This window comes from Hibiscus syriacus, unplaced genomic scaffold, assembly GCF_006381635.1.
Source record: "Hibiscus syriacus cultivar Baekdansim isolate YM2019G1 unplaced genomic scaffold, ASM638163v2 tig00010968_pilon, whole genome shotgun sequence".
NCBI lineage: Eukaryota > Viridiplantae > Streptophyta > Magnoliopsida > Malvales > Malvaceae > Hibiscus > Hibiscus syriacus.
The window spans coordinates 433466-457679 of record NW_024062239.1 but is presented as its reverse complement, the minus strand read 5'-3'; the positions used below and the strand labels follow the sequence as shown (position 1 = coordinate 457679).

The 24214-nt window shown below is 33.1% G+C and overlaps 1 protein-coding gene across 1 annotated transcript; it reads left to right on the top strand.

Annotated features, from left to right (window-relative positions):
• Positions 1-304: 304 nt before the first annotated feature.
• LOC120204477 lies at positions 305-17637 on the top strand. The gene is made up of 5 exons (XM_039204559.1): positions 305-433; positions 14621-14929; positions 16919-17011; positions 17090-17188; positions 17270-17637. Exons 1-5 carry the CDS (start codon positions 305-307, stop codon positions 17414-17416), a joined length of 777 nt encoding a protein of 258 aa, XP_039060490.1. The 3' UTR covers positions 17417-17637.
• The last annotated feature ends 6577 nt before the right edge of the window (positions 17638-24214 follow it).

The window sequence follows — 24214 nt, the reverse complement described above, 5'->3', positions numbered from 1 at the left end:
GTAGTGACGTGAAGAAGTTGAAAGCTAGAGGATGACTCACATAGATGTGGAAAGAAGTCAAAGAACGCAAATGAATGAGCATCTTCGAGTCCTGAGATCTCTCATGCCAGGCTCTTAAGTTCAAAGGGTAATCTCTCGATCGAACACGATTATTTCATGAATCGATCTCTTGTTTTCCATTTTCTAATTCGTATCGGGTGATTTTTGCAGGGAGATCAAGCCTCGATTATCGGTGAAGTCATAAAGTCTGTGAGAGAATTAGAGCAACTCCTTCTGTGTATGGAATCAGAAAAAAGAAGATTGTATGGAGAAGCTTTCAAGGCAGATGGTAGATACATCCATGGGGACTGAACAACATCAACAACCACAGCCACCAGTCTCCGTGAAGAAACAGGTGAAAACAAAACCATGCTTGGCCGATGTTGAAGTGGAGGTTTTAGGGTTTGATACAATGGTTAAGATACTGTGTAGGAGACAACCATCCAACTGGCTAAAGCCATAGTTGTTCTCGAAGATTTGCAGCTCAAAATCCATCACACACCACCACTACCATTGAACAAACAGTTTTATATTCCTTCAACGTGGAAGTACACAATTAATATTTTTATTATCTTCCTTAACTTTATCATTACAAATACAAAAAACAAACAACCGCTTTGAGATTCGATTCATGAAAGCATCTGCATAGACATAAGACATGTATCGAGTGAATCTGGGTTCAACGCAGAAGATATTGCGAGCTCAATCCAACAAATTTTCAGTTTCATTCATTCAAACATGCAATGTAGTGAAATAAAATAAAATCAAATTAGGTGACCAAAATGGAACAAAAACTTAAGTTTGATGATGATTTTGAAAAAATAATAATAACATGACCAAAATAAAACTACATGAATAGTTGAGTGACTAAATATAGAAGTTACCCTTATATTTTTTTACGGAATTAAATGTTTGGGACAAATGAGGTAACAATTTAAATTTAGGGAGCAAACCGTCCTGAAAAATACTTTAAGGGCAACTTGATCCAAATGACATATTTCTAGGAGATAATGAGACAATTAAGCCAAATAGAAATAAAAGTTTATATCAATTAAGGAAACAAATTAAAAAGTTTAAATTAGATAAAAATGGAAAATAATTCAAGGAAAGAAACAATTGAATAGAACCAATTTTTTAAAAAAGTTAAAAAGGTAAAAAAAATTATGTATAACACATAGTAAAGAAAAAAAAATTAAGCTAAATAAGATAAAAACAACAAACGGGAGACAATGAAACTAAATTTAAAAAAAAAATAAAGGAAAATGGTTAAAATAAATTAAATGGAAATGGAAATAATGATTTAAAGCGCATGAGATGAAGTGATGAGATGAGGACGATAACGGTTGCATGAGATCTGCCACTAGGGAAAGCACTGATGTTCTTACTTGTAACTTCCGGGGCACTCAGTTTTTCGTCGGTTCAAGGTCTAGACACTCATTTTCCTACATTCTTTTTATATTATATGGTACTATGTTATATTATATAACTTATATTATATATAGTATTATGTTATTAGCATATATATTATAATATTATATTTTATATATTATATATTATGGTATATATTTATATTATATATTACATATTATATATATTATATATATATTACATTATATGTTATATATATTATATTATATATTATAGTATTTAGTTATATATTTATATATTTATATTATATATTTTATATATTTATATTGTAATACCGTTAACATCGGGTCAGTGAATATAGTGAAAGGATTTAAAATTTTGTGGATTAATTTGAATAAATTGAAAAGTACATGAATTGATTTAAGAAATTGTGTTTAAGACTTATTATTAAGAATGGAAGAAAGGAGGGGCATTATGGTCTTTTAGAAGGAAATGAATTTATTATTCATTCTTTTATGGATATTTATTAAGGGATGAATAAGAGAAAAAGGAAAAAACTGAAAACTTTGGTTCTCTACTCTTCTTCTTCTTCTCGTCCCCGTACCTCCATAGCAAAGGTAATATTTCTTCAAGTTGATTTTTCCTTTCTTTTTTAGGCTGGTTTTGAAGCCTTAAGTGAATAGAAGCTTAAGTAAAGTTTAAGAGTGAATAAAACTAATAGATTAGTAGTTTATTAGTGATTTAAATAAAAGGAGTTTTTAAGTGATTTGATGAAATATAGTAAGTTATTGGAGTTTAAAAGCATTTTTGACTTGTCAAAGAAGTAAATAAGAGATTTGGAGCCTTATAAGTGATTGAAAACATGTTTGAAATTTTGGTGTGAATTTTAGTTTTAAGTGTTTGAAGGAATTGGGATGTTATAAGGGGATTTATGGAGGTAGGTTAGCTAGATTGTGTTGATTAAAGATTAGAGGGGAAATCCCAATTTTGTTCCTGATTATTTAAAAAATAATAATAATTTTTTTTGTTATTGCCACGTTATCTGACACGTCAGCAAAGATATCTTAGGTGGAAACAGTTGGCATCCACAGCAGCATAAATTAACGGTTCTGTTAGTCAAGACGATCAAAGGTAGACATGTGTAATCGATATGAGGAAGGTATCGATACCGTAATAAAAAATGGAATTCCAAACTGCTAGAATGGTATCGATACCGAAGTGGGTATCGGTACCATTGAAGAGAAATATCAATACTGTAGGATGAGTACCGATACTATTAAGTCTGAAATTTTAAGTTAGGATGAATTTTATTAGAATTCGAAAAATAATAGTACTTTTGAGTGTTATTATTTTGTATAAATGTTAGAAAGTATACTACATTTATATTGTATGTGTGATTATAGATGTTTGTGTAGATCGTAATAAAACTCCTGAGTCAAGCAAATAGAAAGGCAAGGATAAAGTAGCAGAATAGTAGGACATCATTAAGGCATAATAGTGAGGCAAACCAGGTGAGTGCATTTATTATATACTTATATGTTATGAGGTTGACTTTGGATAAGTCAACCTCGAATGTTTTTATAAAAGCATGTTTTATCGTATTTTGACATATTTTCATAAAGTTTATGAAAATGATTTTACGAATAATTTTAGAGTATGAACTCCTCTAAAATAGATTGATGAAAATTTATATTGTTTAACAGCTATTGATGTTTCAGAATAAATGTTTAATCTGCGATTTTGATCTTAAAAGCCTATTGTATATATAGGTGCATTTTGTTTAATGCATATGTTACATTTTTTTATTAGTACTATCGACACTATGTGTGCAGCCCACAGAATTCATAATGAGTTTGTGAATTATCGTATCGGCACTATGTGTACAACCCACAGAATTCATAATGAGTTTGTGAATTACCGTATCGACACTATGTGTGCAACCCACGAAATTCATAATGAGTTTGTGAATTACTGTATCGACACTACATGTGCAACCCACAAAATTCATAATGAGTTTGTGAATTATCATATTGGCACTATGTGTGCAACCCACAGAATTGATAATGAGTTTGTGAATTACCATATCGACACTATGTTTGCAACCCACAGAATTCATAATGAGTTTGTGAATTACCGTATCGACACTATGTGTGCAGTCATGGAATTCATAATGAGTTTTTGAATTTTCATATCGCCACTTAGGTGCAATTCATGTACCATGCATTATCATTTAACATACATTGGGCAAATAAAAGAATAATTTAGAAAAATATTGATTGCTAAGTATGACGGGCATACTCTATATTGTTTAGCAGGTTATGTGAAAAAACTTGGTCTACCAAACCAGCTTTATGTATTATTAAAATTTATACAATTTAATTCGTATGTTGATAATTTATGATATACTTATGTTTTGATTTCACCTCATTATTATTATACCTCACTAAGTGAATACTTAGCGTGTCTTGGTTTCACGTGTAGGTATTAGTACGAGCGGAGTAAGGAGTTCAGCTGACATCGTCAATCAAAATTATTGACTGTATGAAAACTATGTCTACTTTTGATATGATTAGATGATATGTAATGGACTTATGATAAATGCTCTGGAAAGTATTTGACTTATGATGAATGTAATATTTAATATGTTAGAATTTCAAGACTATTTTACATACTATAAGTTAATGATTGTTTTATTATTACATTAAAATGTTTTATATATACAAATAAAATTTTACTGGTTTTCAAAAGTGGAAATGTTTTAAAAGTCATGTGACATATGTGACTTGTGTACGGAAACGTATACAGGAAATGGGTGTTACATTTTATTGGTATCAAAGCTATAGATTTAGCCGATTCTCGGCCGAAACCGGGTGTATTTTACTTTAAAGAAAGGGTTTACATGCCACTAAGATGTCAACGTTTCTGATATGGTATCGTTAGAATATGATTGATGTCACTCCTTACTAACTTGAGTTGTTATTATTATTTATGTCCTATTTGATGTCGGAATTTGCAAATTCGCAGAGAGCGATTGATCAAGAAGTTAGATAAGGGTTGGGTAGCGAGAGTAATGAAGCTAATAGTGAGCATCCGATCCCATCAGAAAATGCTAGTGCATCAGTACATCAGGGTATGTTAATGCCAGAGTTTTTTTTAGTTTTTATGCAGGCTCTCGATGCAATCTTAAGAGTTTGGGAGCTCCTGAGTTCCGGGGAGAAGAGGATGAAGGTCCTATGGATGCTGATTTATCACTGCTCATATTTTGAAAAGCTGGGCAGAGCTGTATCTTTACTTCGAGGATCAGCTCGAGTGTGGTGGACAAACACTACAATGTATGCACTACCCTGAGCAAGTGGCATGGCAATTCTTTTAGGATGAATTTAAGAACAAGTACATCGGTGAGTAGTTTATGTGGGTGATGCTGCTGAAGTTTCTTAATTTGAAACAATGTGATCGAGCAATATATGAGTACGAGGTTGAGTATCACAAGTTGAGCCATTTTTCTACTGAAGTATTTCCCAATGACAAGGCTCGACGTGATTGGTTTATTGAGACATTGAAGCCTAAGTTGAAAAATATGATGTTAGCATTAAGCTTGCCTAGCCCGCAATAAATCATAAACCAAGCTAAGGCCATCGAAAGAGCTCAAGAGTAGACTTTAGCCGCAGAGTAGGGTATGTAGACGGGAAAAAGAGTTGGAACGTTTTCAACTTCCTATCATACTAAGAGATGCAAAGGTTCGAGTTCTAGATACAATAGTAGAGATGGTTCTGCAGCAGCTTCGCAGAAGAATAATCAATCATAGTCTTTTGCTGCTAGCTCGGGTAGAGCATATAGAGAAAAAAACTACTCCATGTAAGACGTGTGGAAAATTTCACCATGTAGTATATAGATTTCTCCATGGCGCTTGTTTCCATTGTGGTGAAACTGGTCACTATACTCGAAATTGTCCTAAGAGATCCAGGGATAAATCTGTACAGACTGAGAGATTAGTAGCAGCATCTGATAGAGGCAGAGGAAGAGGTAGATCCAGTGGACAATCTGAGTCAAGTCAGTGACATGAGACACGGGGAGTAGCCTAAATTTATAATAATAAGACTAATGATGATCGAGATGACCCGAATATTTTAATAGGTATATTTCACCTTTTTGATGAACATGTATTTGTTTTGGCTAATCTTGGTTTTACACACTCTTATATTAGTACAAAGTTGATTAGAGCTATATGAATTCCTTTAGAACCAATCTTTAGTGAGATATGGGTCATAGTGCAAGGGTAACAATAAAGAATAAGTATCCTCTTCTGATGATTGATGACTTGTTCATCAATTGAAAGGTGCAACAATGTTCTTTAAGATAGACCTTCGGTCAGGATACCACCAATTAAAGATTAAAGAGGAGGATATTTCAAAGATGACTTTTCAAATGTGGTATGGATATTATAAATTTATGGTTATGACATTCAGGTTAACTAATGTTCCTGTATCATTTATGGATTTGATGAATGAAGTATTCCAACCTTATCAATTTTTGGTGGTATTTATCGATGATATTTTGGTGTATTCAAAGTCAAGAGAGGAGCATGATGCTTATCTTCGTATTGTTCTTCAGAATCTTCAAGAGAAGAAGTTGTATGCCAAACTATCCAAAATGTGAATTCTGGTTAGCAGAGGTTGCTTTACTTGGCTATATAATCTCTACAGAAGGCATAAAAGTAGATCTTAAAAAGATTCAAGCTATAGTGGATTGGAAACCCCCAAAGAATGTTTTTAAAGTTCAAAGTTTCATGGGGCTTGCTGGTTATTATTGAAGGTTCGTGAAGAACTTTTTTATGTTAGCTTCACCGCTAACTAAATTGTTAAGGAAATATGTGTCTTTTGTTTGGACGGAGAAATGTTAAGAAAGTTTTGAAATGTTAAAGAGGATTGTAACAGAGGCACAATGCTTGTACAACCTGAGTCGGGTAAAGACTATGTAGTTTTTAGTGATGCATCTCATAATGGGTTGGGATGTGTGCTTGTGCAAGAAGGGAAAGTTGTGGCCTATGCCTCAAGATAGCTGAAGACTCACGAGAGAAATTACTTAACACATGACTTAGAATTGGTAGCGGTCGTGTTTGCTTTGAAGATTTGGCGTCAATATCTGTATGGTGAGCGGTGCCACATTTATACAGATCACAAAAGTCTAAAATACTTGTTGACTCAAAAAGAACTGAACTTGAGACAGAGAAGATGGATCGAGCTTTTAAAAGTTTATGATGTGATCATCGATTTTCATCTAGGGAAGGCTAATGTTGTAGCTGATGCACTTAGTTGAAAGACTTTTATAGTTTTACGAGCTTTGGATGCATGTATATCATTAAAGGAAGATGGCGCCTTGATTGCTGAGCTTAAGTTAAAGTCGATGATGTTGGATCGGATAAAAGAGTTGCAAGGAAAAGGTGGAAAATATTTGGCAAGAATTGTACAAGTAGAAAAATGTGAGAGAAAAGACTTTGAAATCAAGACTGATGGATGTTTATATTATCGTGGAAGACTTTGCATTTCAGATAATGAAGAATTGAGAAAATATATTCTCTCCGAGGAACATTATAGTCCTTTGACCATGCATCTAGGTGGAAATAAGATGTATCTAGGTGGAAATAAGATGTATCAGGATATAAAAAGTCATTATTGGTGGCCTGACATGAAAAGAGCTATATAAGAGTTTGTTGCAAAATGTCTGATATGTCAGCAAGTGAAAGCTGAACATCAAGTGCCTTATGGATTGCTACAACCGATATCTATTCCTAAGTGGAAGTGTGAACAAGTAATTACGGATTTTTTTTACCTTTGTCACCCAATAAAAAGGACTCAATATGGGTAATTGTGGACAGACTAACCAATACAACTCACTTTATTCTAATTCGAGTAGATTTCTTGATGGATAAATATGGGGAGTTGTATATAAAAGAAATAGTTCGGCTGCATGGAGTACCTGTATCGATCGTATCCAACCGAGATCCAAGGTTTACTTCAAGATTTTGGAATTCTTTGCACGAGGCATTGGGCACTATATTAAATTTCAGTACGACTTTTCATCCACAGACAGATAGTCAGTCAGAGCGAACTATTCAAGTATTGGAGGATATGCTAAGAGCATGCGTGATTGAATTCAAAGGACCATGGGAAAAATATTTGCCTTTAGCAGAATTTGCCTATAATAACAGTTATCAATCGAGTATTAAGATGGCTCCGTATGAAGCCCTGTATGGGAGAAAGTGTCGAACACCGTTAAATTGGTTTGAGCTAAAAGATCGAGATCTAGTTGGCCCGGATTTAATGGAAGAAATGGAAGATAAAGTGAAAGTTATCTAAGATAATCTTAAGATTTCCGATCAAAAAAATTCTTATGATGATCTGAAGAGAAAAGAGATTAAATATCAAGTGAGAGATAACGTATTTTTGAAAGTATCACCTTGGAAGAAAGTATTACGGTTTGGGCGCAAAGGGAATCTGAATCCAAAATTTATTAGACCTTATGAGATTTTAAAAAGGGTCGGACCAATAGCTTATCAGTTAGCTTTGCCCCCCGTTATGGACAAGATTCATAATGTTTTTCATGTGTCGATGCTTAGGAAGTACCGATCAGATCCATCGCATATTATCACACCAGAGGAAATAGAGATCCAACCAAATTTGACTTACGAAGAAGAACCAATGCGGATCTTGGCTCGAGAAAACAAAGAACTGCGTAACAAGAATATTCCTCTAGTTAAAGTTCTTTGACAAAATCATAAAGTCAAGAAGCTACTTGGGAAAGAGAGGAGGACATAAGGAAGCAGTTTCCACACCTCTTCGCATCAGGTACGTCTTAAAATTCGAGGATGAATTTTTCTAAAGGGGATGAATTGTAATACCCCAAACATCGGGTCAGTGAATATAGTGAAAAGATTTAAAATTTTATGGGTTAATCTGAATAAATTGAAAAGTACATGGATTGATTTAAGAAATTGTGTTTAAGACTTATTATTAAGAAAGGAAGAAAAGAGGGGCATTATTTTCTTCTAGAAGGAAATGAATTTATTAATCATTTTGTTAGGGATATTTATTAAGGGATGAATAGGAGAAAAAGGAAAAAGTTGAAAATTTTGGTTCTCTACTCTTCTTCTTCTTATCGTCCTCGTACCTCCATAGCAAAGATAAGATTTCTTCAAGTTGGTTTTTCCTTTCATTTTTGGGTTAGTTTTGAAGCCTTAAGTGATATAGAAGCTTAAGGAAAGTTTAAGAGTGAATAAAACTAAGAGATTAGTGATTTAATAAAATAGGGTTTTAAGTGATTTGATGAAAATGATAAGTTATTGGAGTTTAAAAAGAATTTTTGATTTGTTAAAAATGTAAATAAGAGATTTTGAGCCTTAGAAGTGATTGAAAACATGTTCGAAATTTTGGTGTGATTTTTAGTTTTAAGTGTTTTTTTTAAAGGAAATGAGATGTTATAAAGGGATTTATGGAGGTAGGTTAGCTAGGATAAATGACTTGATGTTTGAGGGCATGATTGGAGATGAAAGTTTAAGATTTAAGTGAGGTATGAGAAAATATCAAAGTGAAATATGTAAAATCTGGGTAAGGGTATCAGTACTGGAAGAATAGTACCGATACTATAAGGTTAAATTGGAGGAAAGAGGATGAACATGATAAACAATATCGATACCGATTTAAAGAAGTATCAATACTGAGGTATAGGTATCGACACCTTGAGGAAGATATCAATACCATAATCAAAAATGGAATTCCAGAATGCTAGAATGGTATCGTTGCCGAAGTGGGTATCGGTACCACAGAAGAGAAGTATCGATACTGTAGCATGGGTACTTATACTATTAAGTCTGAAATTTTAAGTTATGATGAATTTTATTAGAATTCGAAAAATAATAGTACTTTTGATTTTTATTATTTTGTATAAATGTTAGAAAGTATACTAACATTTGTATTGTATGTGTGATTATGGATGTTTTTTGTAGATCGTAATCATACTCTTGAGTCTAGCAGACAGAAAGACAAGGATAAAGTAGCAGAATAGTCAGACATCGTTAAGGCGTAATAGAGAGGCAAACCATGTGAGTGCATTTATTATGTACTTATATGTTATGAGGATGACTTGCGATGAGTTAACCTCAAATATTTTTATAAAAACATATTTTATCGTATTTTGACATATTTTCATAAAGTTTATGAAAATGATTTTATGAATAATGTTAGAGTATGAACTGTTCTAAAATAGATGGATGAAATTTTATATTGTTTAACAACTATCGATGTTTCAAAATAAATGTTTAATCTACAAATTTGATCTTAAAAGCCTATTGTACGTACATTGAGAGTCATATGTGCATTTTGTTTAATGCATATATTGCATTTTTTTATCAGTACTATGTGTACTACCGACACTATGTGTGCAACCCAATGAATTCATAATGAGTTTGTGAATTACCGTATCGACACTATGTGTGCAACCCACAGAATTCATAATGAGTTTGTGAATTACCGTATCAGCACTATGTGTGCAACCCACAAAATTCATAATGATTTTGTGAATTACCGTATCAGAACTATGTGTGCAACCCACGAAATTCATAATGAGTTTATGAATTACCGTATCGACACTATGTGTAAAACCCACGAAATTCATAATGAGTTTGTAAATTACCGTATCAACATTATGTGTGCAATCCACAGAATCATAATGAGTTTATGAATTACCGTATCGGCACTATGTGTGCAACCCATGGAATTCGTAATGAGTTTGTGAATTTCCATATCGACACTTAGGTGCAATTCATGTACCATGCATTCTCATTTAACATACATTGGGAAAATAAAAGAATAATTTAGAAAAATATTGATTGATAAGTATGCTAGGTATACTCTATATTGTTTCGCAGGTTATGTTAAAGCAACTTAGTCTACCAAGTCAGCTTCATGTATTATTATGTTTTATACAATTTAATTCGTATGTTGATATTTTATGATATACTTATGTTTTGATTTCACCTCATTATTATTGTGCCTCACCAAGTGAATACTTGGCGTGTGATGGTTTCACGAGTAGGTATTAGTACGAGCAGAGTAAGGAGTGCAACTGTCATTGTCAATCAAAAGTCATCTCATCGGTAACTGTATGACAACTATATCTACTTTTGATATGATTAGATGGCATGTAATGGAATTATAATAAATGATTTGGAAAGTATTTGACTTATGATTAATATAATATTTAATATGTTAGAATTTTAAGACTATTTTACATACTATAAGTTAATGAACGTTTATTATTACATTAAAATGTTTATATATAGAACAAAATTTTAATGGTTTTCAAAAGCGGAAATGTTTTAAAAGTCATGTGACATATGTGACTTATGTATGGAAATGTATACGGGAAATGTGTGTTATATATATTATATAGTATATATATTATATTTATATATTATTATAGCATATATTATTATAGAATGTATATTATACTATTATTATAGTATTATTATATTATATTATTATTAAGTTATATTTAGTAATATGTTTTTATTATATTTTTAGGGTCCAATTAAGTGGTCCTAACGAGAGTCAAATCCAACAAGGGTATGAGGAAGCCCAACCGAGCAAGCAAGCCTGATTAGGGGAAGGACTAATTCAGCCCAATAGCCTGTCTACCTGACCTAGCAGATTAGGGTTTCAAACTTAGCAAGGGCGCCACACAAATGGCGCATGAGAGCCACACACCAGCATCAATCACAGAAAAATTGGAATAATGTTTTGCTTGAACTCAAACCGGGATGAAATTGGCCGAATTTCTAGCTCAAGAATCAAACGAAGAAAATCTCATCCCTTTCGGGATTGCAACAACCAGAAGTAGCCCTTTTCGAAGGCTATAAAAAGGCCTTCAATAAACACAACGAGGAGGAAACAATCAAGCATCATCGAGTAACAAGCACACAAGAAATCAAGCAAAACAATGAAATCAAACAGCAAGTATATAATGAAAATCCATAAAAAAATCGCAAAAACACAAAGATAAAAGGTTTCGTCACAGGAGAAAATCCAAATGATGTAGAAAAGAAAAAAGATGCTACCGAACTAAGGTAAAACCGAAACTCTAAGTGTAGATCTATGCTTTTAGGGCTCTTGGCTAAATGGTCCGGGCGGCGGGTGGGCGGCGGGGGTTGGCCGACCATTGGCATGATGGGATGAAATGAGGAGAGAATAGAGATAAACTTTTAAAAAAGGGTTTTGGTTTTAAGAATTGTTTTGAAATGAAAAACATTTGGGTTTTAAAGGCTTTATATAGGGGGACCTCTTTGTAATTACAAAAATTTTAAATTATTTTTATAGTCCCTTTACTTTTGATGCATAATTCATTTTGGTCACCTATTGTAATTTTTCCTTTGAATTTTGAATTAATTCCATTTAATCCATGTTTATATTTTTCATATTTTGCAAATCAGCCCCTAACCTTTTTATTTTCTTTCTTGCATCTCACTTTTAGAATCAATTTGACTCTTAAATTTCAATTTAATCCTCTTTAATATTTATATATTTTTTAATTTAACATTTTTTATTTTATTTTACTATTTATTTTAATAATATTTTATATTTTTAATTTAACATTTTTCTTGTTTAACATTAATTTCATATTTTTTAGGCTATTCTAAATTTGTCAAAGTTAAGTAATTAGAATCGAACTTCTAAATTTTAATTCAACTTTTAATTTTTTCAATTAAGACAATCGGGAAATCAAATTGGTACCGAAAGGACAGTACATAGGTGCTAATCCTTCCCTAACTATAATTGACTCCCGAATCCGAAAAATTTTTGGTAAGTTGTAGATCAGATAACGGTAAGTTATGGTATCTGATCGACCAAAATAAAATAATCAGTGGCAATTTCATCGCACCAAATTAAGTCGAAACCCGATTCCGGGACCACTCGAAGGATGGTTACGACAGCTTGGTGACTCTGCTGGGGACAGGTAAGAGAGTCAGTCCAAAACTGATTCCCGATTGTCTTCCAAAGCAAAAGTTGTAAGTTTATATTATAATTTATTTTTTGAACCTTGTTATTTACCTTTGATTATTATTTTTCAAATAAATAGTTGGACTGACGGTTTTTTAATGATTTCATTTTTTTTATAAAAAATCATTCATCTCAGGCTCTATTCTCGAGCTCCAAACCATTTTTAAGTGGAGGCGAGAGCGACACATTTGTGGTAATTTATTCTCCGTATAGGCCTAGCAAGTAACCTTTGAGATTCATATACCTTATGTCTTTGTGTGAATTTATTCTCTGTACTTACATAAGGGAATGTATCCTCTCGAGTTTAACTTGGTCCACATGAGCATGTGATGGGCTTAGGACTAAGGGTCTGGCAGGCCCAAGGGGGCACCAGCAAGGATAACTTGAGTACATCTTTCAGAACCAAACCGTGATACTGCAAAGAATTAGAGCCAACCCAAAACTTCATTCAAAACCTAGGACGCTTGATTTATTTCTTGTCTTATTTTAATGTCCAAAGCATGAGAATTAGAAATACATGTGATTAGGATTTGTTCAAGAAAATAACATGCGAGATAGAGATCATGTCCGGAAGGAACAAAAAGCATGCGAGGTAAGTATCATATGGGGTAGGAATTTCAGTTTTCATTATTATTCTGATTATTATTCCTATTTTACTAACTTTTTTCCTTTCATTTTTTGTTTTATTTTCTTTTTATCATTGGTATCATTTAAAAGTGGCGTTGATCCGCAAAGTGTTTGTTAAACTCAAATAGTTTGCATTAATGGACAAATGGGTTGTAATGAAGAGGTAAAAAATGTAGAAGTACGACTATGGTCACTACAACAAATTTATCAATTTGTGACAAAATTTCTATATGACGTTGCGTATAACGTCACAAAATATCATATAAAATGACATTTTTTTCATTTTGTCATATTTAGTGATTAATGTTATATCTTTTATGACTATTTCAAAAATAGTCATTATATATCTGGCGCTAAAACCTTCCCCCAAATTTTTTGGTGGGAAACCTTTTAATAACATTTAGATAAAATAGTGACGTTTTAAAATTGTCTCCAATATAAAAAAAGTATTAGTGATGTTTTATTATAATAACAATGTGATTTGAATTCACGACGTTGCACATTTGTCACTAATAAATTTTATTCTTGACATTTTGATTCGTCATATTTTATAAAACATTAAAAGTGGTGTTTTATTATTGTCACAAAACTAGATTTAGCATGACAAAATCAACTATTTGTTACTCATTGTTATATCTTTTTTATATAATGATTTTTAAAGACATTGTGAAATTATGTCACTTAATGTATTGCACCAAGAATATTTTATACCTTATTGTGACAGATTGAAATATTTTATACCAAGAGTGACAGTGGTAGAATTCGAACTTAACCTTACAAGCTTAAATTCATGAATCTCAAGCACTTGTACCAACATTATTGGCATCGATCATATTATTTTAAATTTTACAAATTTTCAATAATTTTAAAATAGAATAATAAGAAATAAATATAATTCATATGGTTATTTATAGTACAATCAGTTTAGGGTATTAATATTCTTATGATTACAATAAATTTCTATTATTGTGACAAATTTAATTTTGTCAAAAGTACTTTTGTCACTATTAATTGCTTTTTTGTGAACAAATAGATAAGCGCCACATTAAATTAGAAAAACATATACGGTGGTGATAAAAACAAAACTGTCATAATTAGTAAACTTGTATAACATTTGGTTACAAAATATATTTTGTTTCCATTATTTGACACAAATGTTTCCCTTCAATTTTTTTAGCGTAAAAATTGTATAGTGATAAGTTTTGTAACTATAAATTTTAGTAATTATTAAAGAAAAAATTGTCACGACAAATAATTAGATTCAATTTTTTGTGATAAATTTTATTTTTAGTTATAAATTTTAATTATAGTGACAAAATATATAATCACAAATAATTTATTTATTTTTAGTCTTAAAATTAATCTTTTAGATACTTATTATGGAAAATTTAATTTTTAAATTTATCGTAGGACCACTAAAATCTAAAAATTGGACCTGCCATCCATTTGTGTTACACTTAGCATTCCAAAGTATCCATATATCTATGAAGTTAGGAGCTAATTTAAAAATTCTGGAAAGAAGGGTGGATTGTTAGGTAAATTACCCATTTTTTATAAGTAAAATTCTTGCCTCAACCACCTGCCGCTCCCATTTTTTCGAAACCCTTGATTCCTCAATTAGTTATGGCCGCCATGAATCAACATTCGACCATCCTTTCAGGGGTCAAGTATCTTCGATTCGATTGAGCTCCCTGACGACTAGGACCAACGCTCTTCCGTACCATCTATCTGTCCACTCTATCGTGTATTTTTCCAAGGCCACGTCGTTTGGAGCCTTAAGCATTGTGTTATCATCGCTACCTTATTCCGACCATTTGTCTGATGAATCAAGCATATTTCTTTGGGTAAGACCTCAGTTCTATAATATATTATTTTTGAGTTTCGTCCATCGCCTTATTGCTATGATTAGGAGCCCCTCTGCCCAAATTATTGTGACGTCGTGTTATCATCTTCGTTCTCTGCTACAATGATAATTATTTTCTTAGTTGTATGTGATAGTAATTTCTTTTGTTGTTTTTCCTGGCTACTTTGTTGCACTGTGATTTCCTAATTTTTAACCCAAATCCATTAATCGTGAAAACCCCTCCCCTTTTTCCATATTTCTTAAATTGCAAATTGAATTTTGCAAGGTAGCTTTTGCCTGTTGAAATGTAAGATTGGGAGTGGAGCAATAATAATTAATAATATTATACTTTCACTTTCCATATGGTAATGTTTCATTTAAATTTCGAATATTATTATTACTTTTAATAATTATAACAATAAGAATATGGTAACATGTCACTTTTAATTCAAATCAATTCGACGGTATCCAGATTATATTCTTATTTGTACATAACCTTGTGACTTAATCCGTAATGCCTTGACTTGAAACCTGACTTGTTTAAACGACTAATTTATTGTTAGGCCCGATAACTTTTTGTTGACATTGATGAGATAAGCTGACATTTTACACTGATTTATTTGACTCAACCTAGTTATTAATACATTATTTTTATATTTTTGAGGTGGTCTCGAACTGTAAATGTTAAATCTGAATCAGCTATTGATTAACTAAGATTATTGTTCTCGATTCATGAATCTGGCTTAACATTTTAAAATCTGTACACGCTTATTAATTTGTGTCTCATATTTGTGCTAAACTTATTTGTGTACTATGTACGATGATTGTTGTATGTCACTGCTTGTACTGTTAATATGTAATTATGATTGTTCTGATATAATAACACTGTATGTCTGATTGAGTTGTATGAATGATGAGCATATTTGCTTAAATTGTATGTATGACTGAAATGCATGTTTAATCCGTACCATTTGTAAGTGTTTATGGTTGACCACATATATGTTCCATTTGCACAATTGATAAGGTTATTCGTTCAACATGTATTACTTCACATCCTTTTGTATAGCACATGGATATCTTGATAAAATTGGTATAATTTGGAACATGTATGTATGACATTTTGTATTCTGCACTAGGATTTGTTTAAACTGAGAAAGTTACTGTTTTAGCTTGTTTCCTCTGTTTTAGTTTGTTTCATCTGTTTCATACATTGTTCCTCAAAATTTTGTAAAAACACTGATATGTATATGGAAGTCCAAATTTAAAAAAATGTTTGTTTGCCTCAATAGTAACATGTGCATCGAAACAGGAAGTCAATAATAATACTGCTTGTGAACCCATGGGGTTGTATAGAGAATGGGTTAAAATCAAAGCAATTTTTAGTGGTGAAGAACACAAAGAGGATGCCAAATGTTAGCTTCCTTAAATTGATTCCTTGGTTAAATTGAATTATCATATGGTTTTAGGGGTGAAATAAACTTAATAAATCCGTTAAATTCCTTGGTTAAATTGAATTATCATATGGCTTTTGGTGTGCTGCTCCATTAGGAGCTTGAATTCGAAAAGAGGGAATTGTTCATTCTCTCATGTATTTATTGCTTTAATTCTGTTTTTGTGTGTATGCTACTGAAATATTAACTTGGTAGGGAATTGGATTATCTTAAAGTTATGTACTCTCATTTTGTTGTTTTGATGGTTAGAAATATTATGGCTTTTGCTTGTTAAATTGAATTACATATGGTTTTAGGGTTGGGATAAGCTTAATAAAAGTGTTAAAATTTTTGTTTCTAGCTTTTGTTGTGTTGCCTAATTGTGGGACAATTGTTGTGCATGCACTGTTGTAAGATACAATTGTTTAATTTATTTAAGAATCTTATAATATTCGTTTAGTGATCCTTAATATCAGGTACGATTACAACATTTTGATTTATGTGATTCATATTTTTTTTAATAAATTATAAATTATGTTTATACATGTTTATAATTGAAGAGGAGGTGTGAAACAAAGGCAAGAGTCAGAATAAATGTCAAGTTAACTCTTAATCAAGGATCTCGGGCTTTTGTCGCTAGTCGATATGCTATGGTAAGTTGGACACTTTTAATATTTATTATGAATTTTATTTTTATTTTAAAATCTAATTTTATTTTTCAAATCATATAGCGCAAGGATGATGAAGAACCAAATAGGATGGATTTCTTCAAGGCAACTCATTATTCAAATGACAGAGGATGGACAACATCTGAGGCACAAGCAAAATATGTAAGACCTCACAAAATTTAAGTATTAAATTATAATTTTTGATCTAAGGATTATTTTATTTATGAATGACTTTTTTAAGAGAAAATGGAGTTGCAATCAACTCCAGTTGAAGAAGAGGCAAAGCCCAAGAATATTGATGATATAGTGGATGACGTACTTGGTACGAGACCAGGATACATTCTGGGGCTTGGATATGGCCAAAGCCTAAGAAAACAAATTCAAGTGTAGATACAATCAAGTTAAAAAAGCGTTTGAAGAATAAAGAAGACGAGCTTAATGACTGTAAGTCGAATATTGAATTGATTTAAACTCAAATGGAAGCTATGATATATGCTTTGTTAGCTGCTGGAATTCAAGTGACATGGCTTCAATTTTCAGGCAAACAAATATAGTAAATCAAATAAAAATTATTATATAATATTAATTGTAGTAACGAATGTTGATTATTTTAATTTGTAGCTTTAAGTGATACCACGAACTCAGAATCAACAGAATCACAATTGACACAAGGTTCGGATTGAGATTCCTACAACAAACTATGCCACTAGTTATATTATTGTCATTTTTTTTATTTTCTATAAACATTTAAACCTTTTTATATTTATATAAATGAAATTATTATGTATTTAGTGAAATATTTGTTTAAATCTTATTATTTTGCAATAAGTGAACTATTTTATTTTTTTATTTAGATTTGTATAAATAATTTTATTTTAATATATAATATCATTAAAAATGTGACACTTTTTGGTTTTGCCACTATATTGGTAACATTATTTATGGTGATGTTATGCATAATCATCATTCATAATATTATTAGGTAACGATATATTATGTCACTAAAAATGTGACTATCTCATTTGTCACATATAAGTTGATTTTAATGTATTATTTGTGATAATATAAATTATCAGTAATGAAATATTATTCAATTTAGTGATGTAACTAACAGTCATAGAATATAAATTATAAAGTGACGTTATGCATAAACGTCATTCATAATATTATTCGGTAACATTTATATTATGTCATTAAAAATGTGACAATATCTCTTTCTTCATAGTTCACATATAGCTTGATTTTAATGTATTATATGTGATGATATAAATCATCAATAACATAATTTTACATAATTTAGTGACAAAATTAGTCGTCATTGAATATCAATTATATAGTGATGTTATATATAAATGTCATCCATGCTTCTATTAGGTGACGATATACTACGTCACTAACAATGTAACAATTTTATTTTTGTCAAGTATACAATGAAATTATTGTGTTATTGGTGATGATATAATTTATTAATGAAAAAAATGTACATCATTTGGTGACAAAAGCAATTGTCACTGAATGCAAATTAAACGGTGACGTTATCAATTAACGTCACTATATGTTTAACAATACATGACGATAACATATACATTGTCACTTTTGACATTTAGTGACACACCTAGAGTGACGATCATCGTGACATCAAAATTTACGTCACAAAATACATCTAGTGACGTAAATTGAAGTTTTAGTGAAAATAACCTAGATGACACTAATAAGAAAATTTGTTGTAGTGCCAAAAAAGACTCAGAAGGAAAAGGGAGATAACCTGCAAGATAATTATGTATCAGACCTGGCTGGCTATGCCTCAATCAGCCTCAAACATAATGATATCAAGGAGTTGCTGAACATTTAGAACAGTTGGAGGAATGACAGGAAATAGAGGTTTTGCCAGCAACATGGTGATATTGCACACCTGATCTATGTCAAGATAGAAGAACATCTAATTTGGGCCCTGGTGCAATTTTGGAATCCGGGGTACAACTGCTTTACATTCAACCAAGAAGACATGGTGCCCATAATTGAGTAGTACAATACCTTGTTACATTACGAAGGAATCATAATGGACCGGGTCTTCATAAAAAAATAACCTTTCATGAATAGACTAATAAAGGTTGCAGGGATTGATGAAAAATGGGTAACCGACCAGATTCAACACAAGGGTAAAGGAGAAGGAATTGCTTGGGCTCACATCAAGCAATTAATGAAGAATCATCCCGACGAATGGAAGGTAATTGATCTCTTTGCACTGGGTATCTATGGCCTGGTTATATTTCCTCAAACCCTAATACATTAAAGCAGTTATGGTGGAATTATTCGAGTAGTTGCCTAAGAGAGTGAACCCTACACCAACAATCCTAGCTGAGACATTCCATTCATTAAACCACTGTAGAAGGACTGGTGGAGGATGTTTTATAGGATGCACACAACTACTTCAGGTTTGGATTCATAGTCATTTTTGGAAAACTGATGGGTTTCTTACTTTCGGTTCAATACGACATACTCTCATTTGGAGGAATTCATCACACAACAATGGCGAGAAGACGTTCCAAGGGAAAAATGGGCAAAGGTATTTATGCATCTCCAAGACAAAGACATAGTATGGAGAGCCCCTTGGCTGACTCATAGTGATATTCTTTATCGATGTAGAGATTCAGGAGTAGTAATGTTACTTGGGCTGTGCAGAGGAGTTGGCTATTCTCTGTTTTTAGCACTTCGACAGTATGAGGCATGTTAGTTTGTCCCAGTCACACATGAGATATTTGGATCCGAGTTCGCATATCATGAGGATAATTACAAGAAGCAAATCAAATATATAACCTAGTCATGGAAGAAGATATTCCGTATAGATGTTGTGGCTGTCAAAGACATACTTACTCCAGACTATATGGAATATAGGAAGTTGAGGAAGAATGATATTATTACCTTTCCAGACCATGAAGACACTCGAATCATTGAAGAGCATCTTAAACCAGTTCCCTCTCAGCTAGAGATAGAAAAGAAGGAATTTGAAACTGAAAAAGAGGAACTGAAGAAAACATTGAGAGAGTTAGAAGCTGAAAAGTTCTAATGGAAGCTGGACACCAATACTCAAAAAGATCGAGAAGATAAATTGGAAAAGGAATAGAAGAAAGTCTTCTACGAGTTGGAAGATCTGAGAAAAGGGTATCAAGAACAGGTCCAGAGAAATCCCAGTTTTAAGAGATCTTTAGAGTATTAGAGAGATGAAGTTAGCAACTTTGAGAGGAAAATGAAATGGAAGCGTTGAAAAATCAATTAAGGGCTTCTTAGAAAGAATTATCAGAAAGCCAACACTAGAACAAGCGACTAAAGACCAAGGTAATTGATCTGGAGAGGTCTAATCCAAGGCAACAGGAACAAGACAATAAAGTTATGAATGAGCATATAGCCGAACTGGAGAGTATTACGGACAAGTACAAAAAGCATGTGATCGCTTGTAAATGCATATGCTAAGGCAAGCAATTATGTGCAAGTATACACAATCGAATCAAGTAATATAGGGTAAGTGAGTATCGTCTCCTTAGAGATTGGTCGAAAGTTTTTAATCTCCACCACAACCAGAACTACTTGTCACAAGCTAATTCCTACTATCTTGTCAAACTAGAAAACTATTATTAATAAAACAAGAAAACACTATAAAGTATGATTGCAGAAAAGTTTGGTCGAGACAAAATAAACATGCAGACAATTAAAATAAAATAAAATAAAAAGACAAACGTTGATTTAAATATAATTCAAATAACCTCGCATATTCAGACCTACCACAGAGCACTTGTATTAATCTTTTGTGTTGTCAAACAATTATTCGAAGTTCAGAATGAATTATTATGACATGCTTAAGCTGCTCGACAGGATTACTAAGTATTATTAGACGGTTGCTATGACAATACTACTCAACGTTAACTACAACCCTTGGTTTGTCAGACTGTTGTTATAGCAATACCTCTTAGCGTAAACTATAGTCATTATCTATCCTACTTAAGCATCCATCCCTTTTAGTCGATTGAAACAAGCTCCTTATCTCTAAGGTAGACAAGTTAGAACATCACCATTTCGAATCCACTCTATTGTTCACGTAGATCTATCTTAATTCTCTCGAATCTAAGAATCACTATATAGAAAAAAGGCAATCTCTCGAAGCTCCTACATTGCCAAGACATGTTTTACCAAGACCCCAGGCTATCTCTCGAAGCTCTTACAGTGTCAAGGTAAAATATTCACACAATGAACAAAATAGTCATGAGCAAAATCATAATTCATTATTCATAAAGCAGAAAATAATTGTCTAGATAAAACAAAGACTAACACCAAGTAAGACAGTCATGGTGCTATCAAAAAGTCATCCAAGTATCATCGTTTAATACAACCCAAATACGTAAAGAAATTAAAAACAAAGGAAGAATGACTCCCAAAACTAGGGGCTCTGTCGTGACAATTCTGATCAGCACCGCGCCTGCCTTGGTGATCAGCTTCTCTTGAGACCTGATCACTGCTATGCTATAGTCTGGCTATGGAGGACACCAAGGAAGGTCGGTTGGTAAACGGTGGGGAAGCACTGTAGTTGCTTGCTCACACTTTCAGTAAAGCTCTCTAACTTTCTTCTTCTCTTTTGGCGGCTACAGTTGGATATTTATAGAGGGGAATCTCCTAGGGTTTCGTTAAGTGGAGATTCCTTAAATAACCGTTATTGTTTTGCCCAGACTAAAAAGGAAAGGCGGCTGACGGCTGTCATAATTTTGAGGGCTTGCTTGCACGTGAAGGAAGTTATCCAGCTGGCTTGTGACATAGGCAATTTCATCATATCAGCTTCAGACTTTCCAGATAAACCTTTCCTTGGCGAGATAAATATGCTCCTCACGTTCTTTAACTTCTCTATTCCATTGGTCCTCACAAATTACGTTGTCGCGACTGAAATGTTATTCCTCTATAAATTTCCTGCACATACACAATCCACACAAACCCTTTCTCCTCAACAGCATCAGGTAAACCAAATAAATCTTCCCGAAGTAAAACTTATCCACACAAGCAAATATAACCTAAATGCAACTAAAATGATGTGCATAATTTGTTTAGACAAGCAATAACTTAAGTGAATAGACTAGAAATTGAGTTTTTTTACGGAGTTATCACATCCCCAAACTTAAGCTATTACTTATCCTCAAGCAATGTACAATAGCTAAAAGAAAATTAATTTTTTTAGCAAAGCAGTGTTAAGAAAATCATATGGTTTGAGATTTCAGCCCTCAGCAAAATTTTTTTGTTTATAATCCTAGTTATTTATCAATTTTTTTGGGGAGTCAACTCATCACACCTACCTTCCCACACTCTATGTGAAAGGGAGCATACCTTTCACCCCAAGCTAGTCGGGTAGAGTCATCCTGTGACTACTTTCATTCACTCATATGCCTCTACAACTCTCAATTTCTTATGGAGTTTTTCTGTTTATGCCCTTGCATAGAGGAGTGTCCCTTTTATTTTTCAAGTTTTAAACATTAGGGAGTTCTACCTTAACCTTAAAATATTTTCGATGCCTCGACAAGAAGAAAGGTTTTTCCTAAAAAATTTATTGATTACCTTAAGCAGAGGCAGCCTACAATCGTGTTTGTAAATTTCAATGAATTTAGCCTAGGGTTGGTTCTCTTCTTTAGACAGTCTTAATAATAGTTCTGGCCTAGGAAATCAAATTATGCATTCATCATTAGGCATCCCTAATCAATTCCAAATAATAAACTTAACATGCTTATGTCATGATAACCAAATATTATCAATTGCTTTTTAACAAAGTATGTTGCAATATATCCCCTAAACTTGAGGGATGCATTGTCCTTAATGCATGGAAACTAACTACATGTATCTATATACAAATGCGAAAGAATTTAAAATGCAACCTTACTGTGGTGGTGTAGCTTGATTGGACACCCTTGTTCGGCGTCGTTTAGGAGGAGGGGGACTCTTTGATCCCGAGTCTACTGCTTCTATCGTCAACGGTGATGGCTGAAGGACACAGCCTGCAAGTTCGCTTGATGCATCTCTTGGTGCTCGGATATCGTGTTGGATGTTTTTGTTCTTCAGTAGGAGTGGTTTGTGCTGGAACTGGAGCTTGGCTTTGAGCTATTTCAGGGAATGCGTTGCTTGACGGACGGGTGACTGTACTGGAGCTTGCTCGGGTTACGTCGGGGCTGGAGTGAAATATTCATTGGTGAAGAAGTTGGGTGGAATCTCTTGAGTGCTTTCAGATTTTGAGAAGGAGGAGGAGCTGAGGAACTCGTGTGTGTCGCCATGGCATTCTTCTGGTACAGGCGAGACATGGGTGGCCAGTGGTGGAACGTTTGTGGGTACTTCTGGGGGAACATTCGATGTCGAAGCATGGAATGTGCTACTGCCAGCAGTGTGTTTCAGAATGACGTTGGGGAAAGATGACAGATTATCAGTTGTTATCGAAAGCAACTCCTTGAAAAAGAAGTTGAGTTGTGCGTCCCGTGCCTTAATGTAACCAAATAAGATCTCCATGTAATTCTCAAGGCGCTCTATCTTCTCACGCGTTTCTCGCGTGTACGTGACCACTGCTGCCATTCTTGTTGCGGCAACAGATTTTGCTCCTCTCTCCAGACCTTCATGCGGGGCATTGTCATCGAAACTCATCAGTTCTGATACTTTCTTTTTGGTGATACCCTCCTTGGATTTGATAAAATCCTCAAAGGGCTCATTGGGGACCTTCTTTTTCCTACATAGAGCAGTTATCAAGTTAGGAAATAAGAGATTACCCCAGTTTTTTTTACGCACTCATGGATTTGCTCGAAGATGAGTTCTCCAACATCAATCTTTATCCCGTATATTATCGAGTGTAAAAGCATCAGTGTTTTCATGAGCATGGTTGTGTTATGAGATGTTGGCATAAGTTTACCCTTGAGAAAATGAGTCCATAACTTTACAACCCGGCTTAAGGCTCGGCGATCAACTCTCTTCCTTGTTGGCGCATTCTCCTCGAACTTAGCCTACCCAAAACAAAGATCTTCAAGTACTCCGTCCTAGGTTTCTTGGTCTGCTTCAGCTACAAATTTTTTATATTGCTCCTCCACTTTTCCCAACTTGAAGTATCTGTTGAGTGAAGAAGGGAAAAATCAAAGGAGTTTCCCTCGGACATACACTTTGTGGTTGGATAGGTCTTCG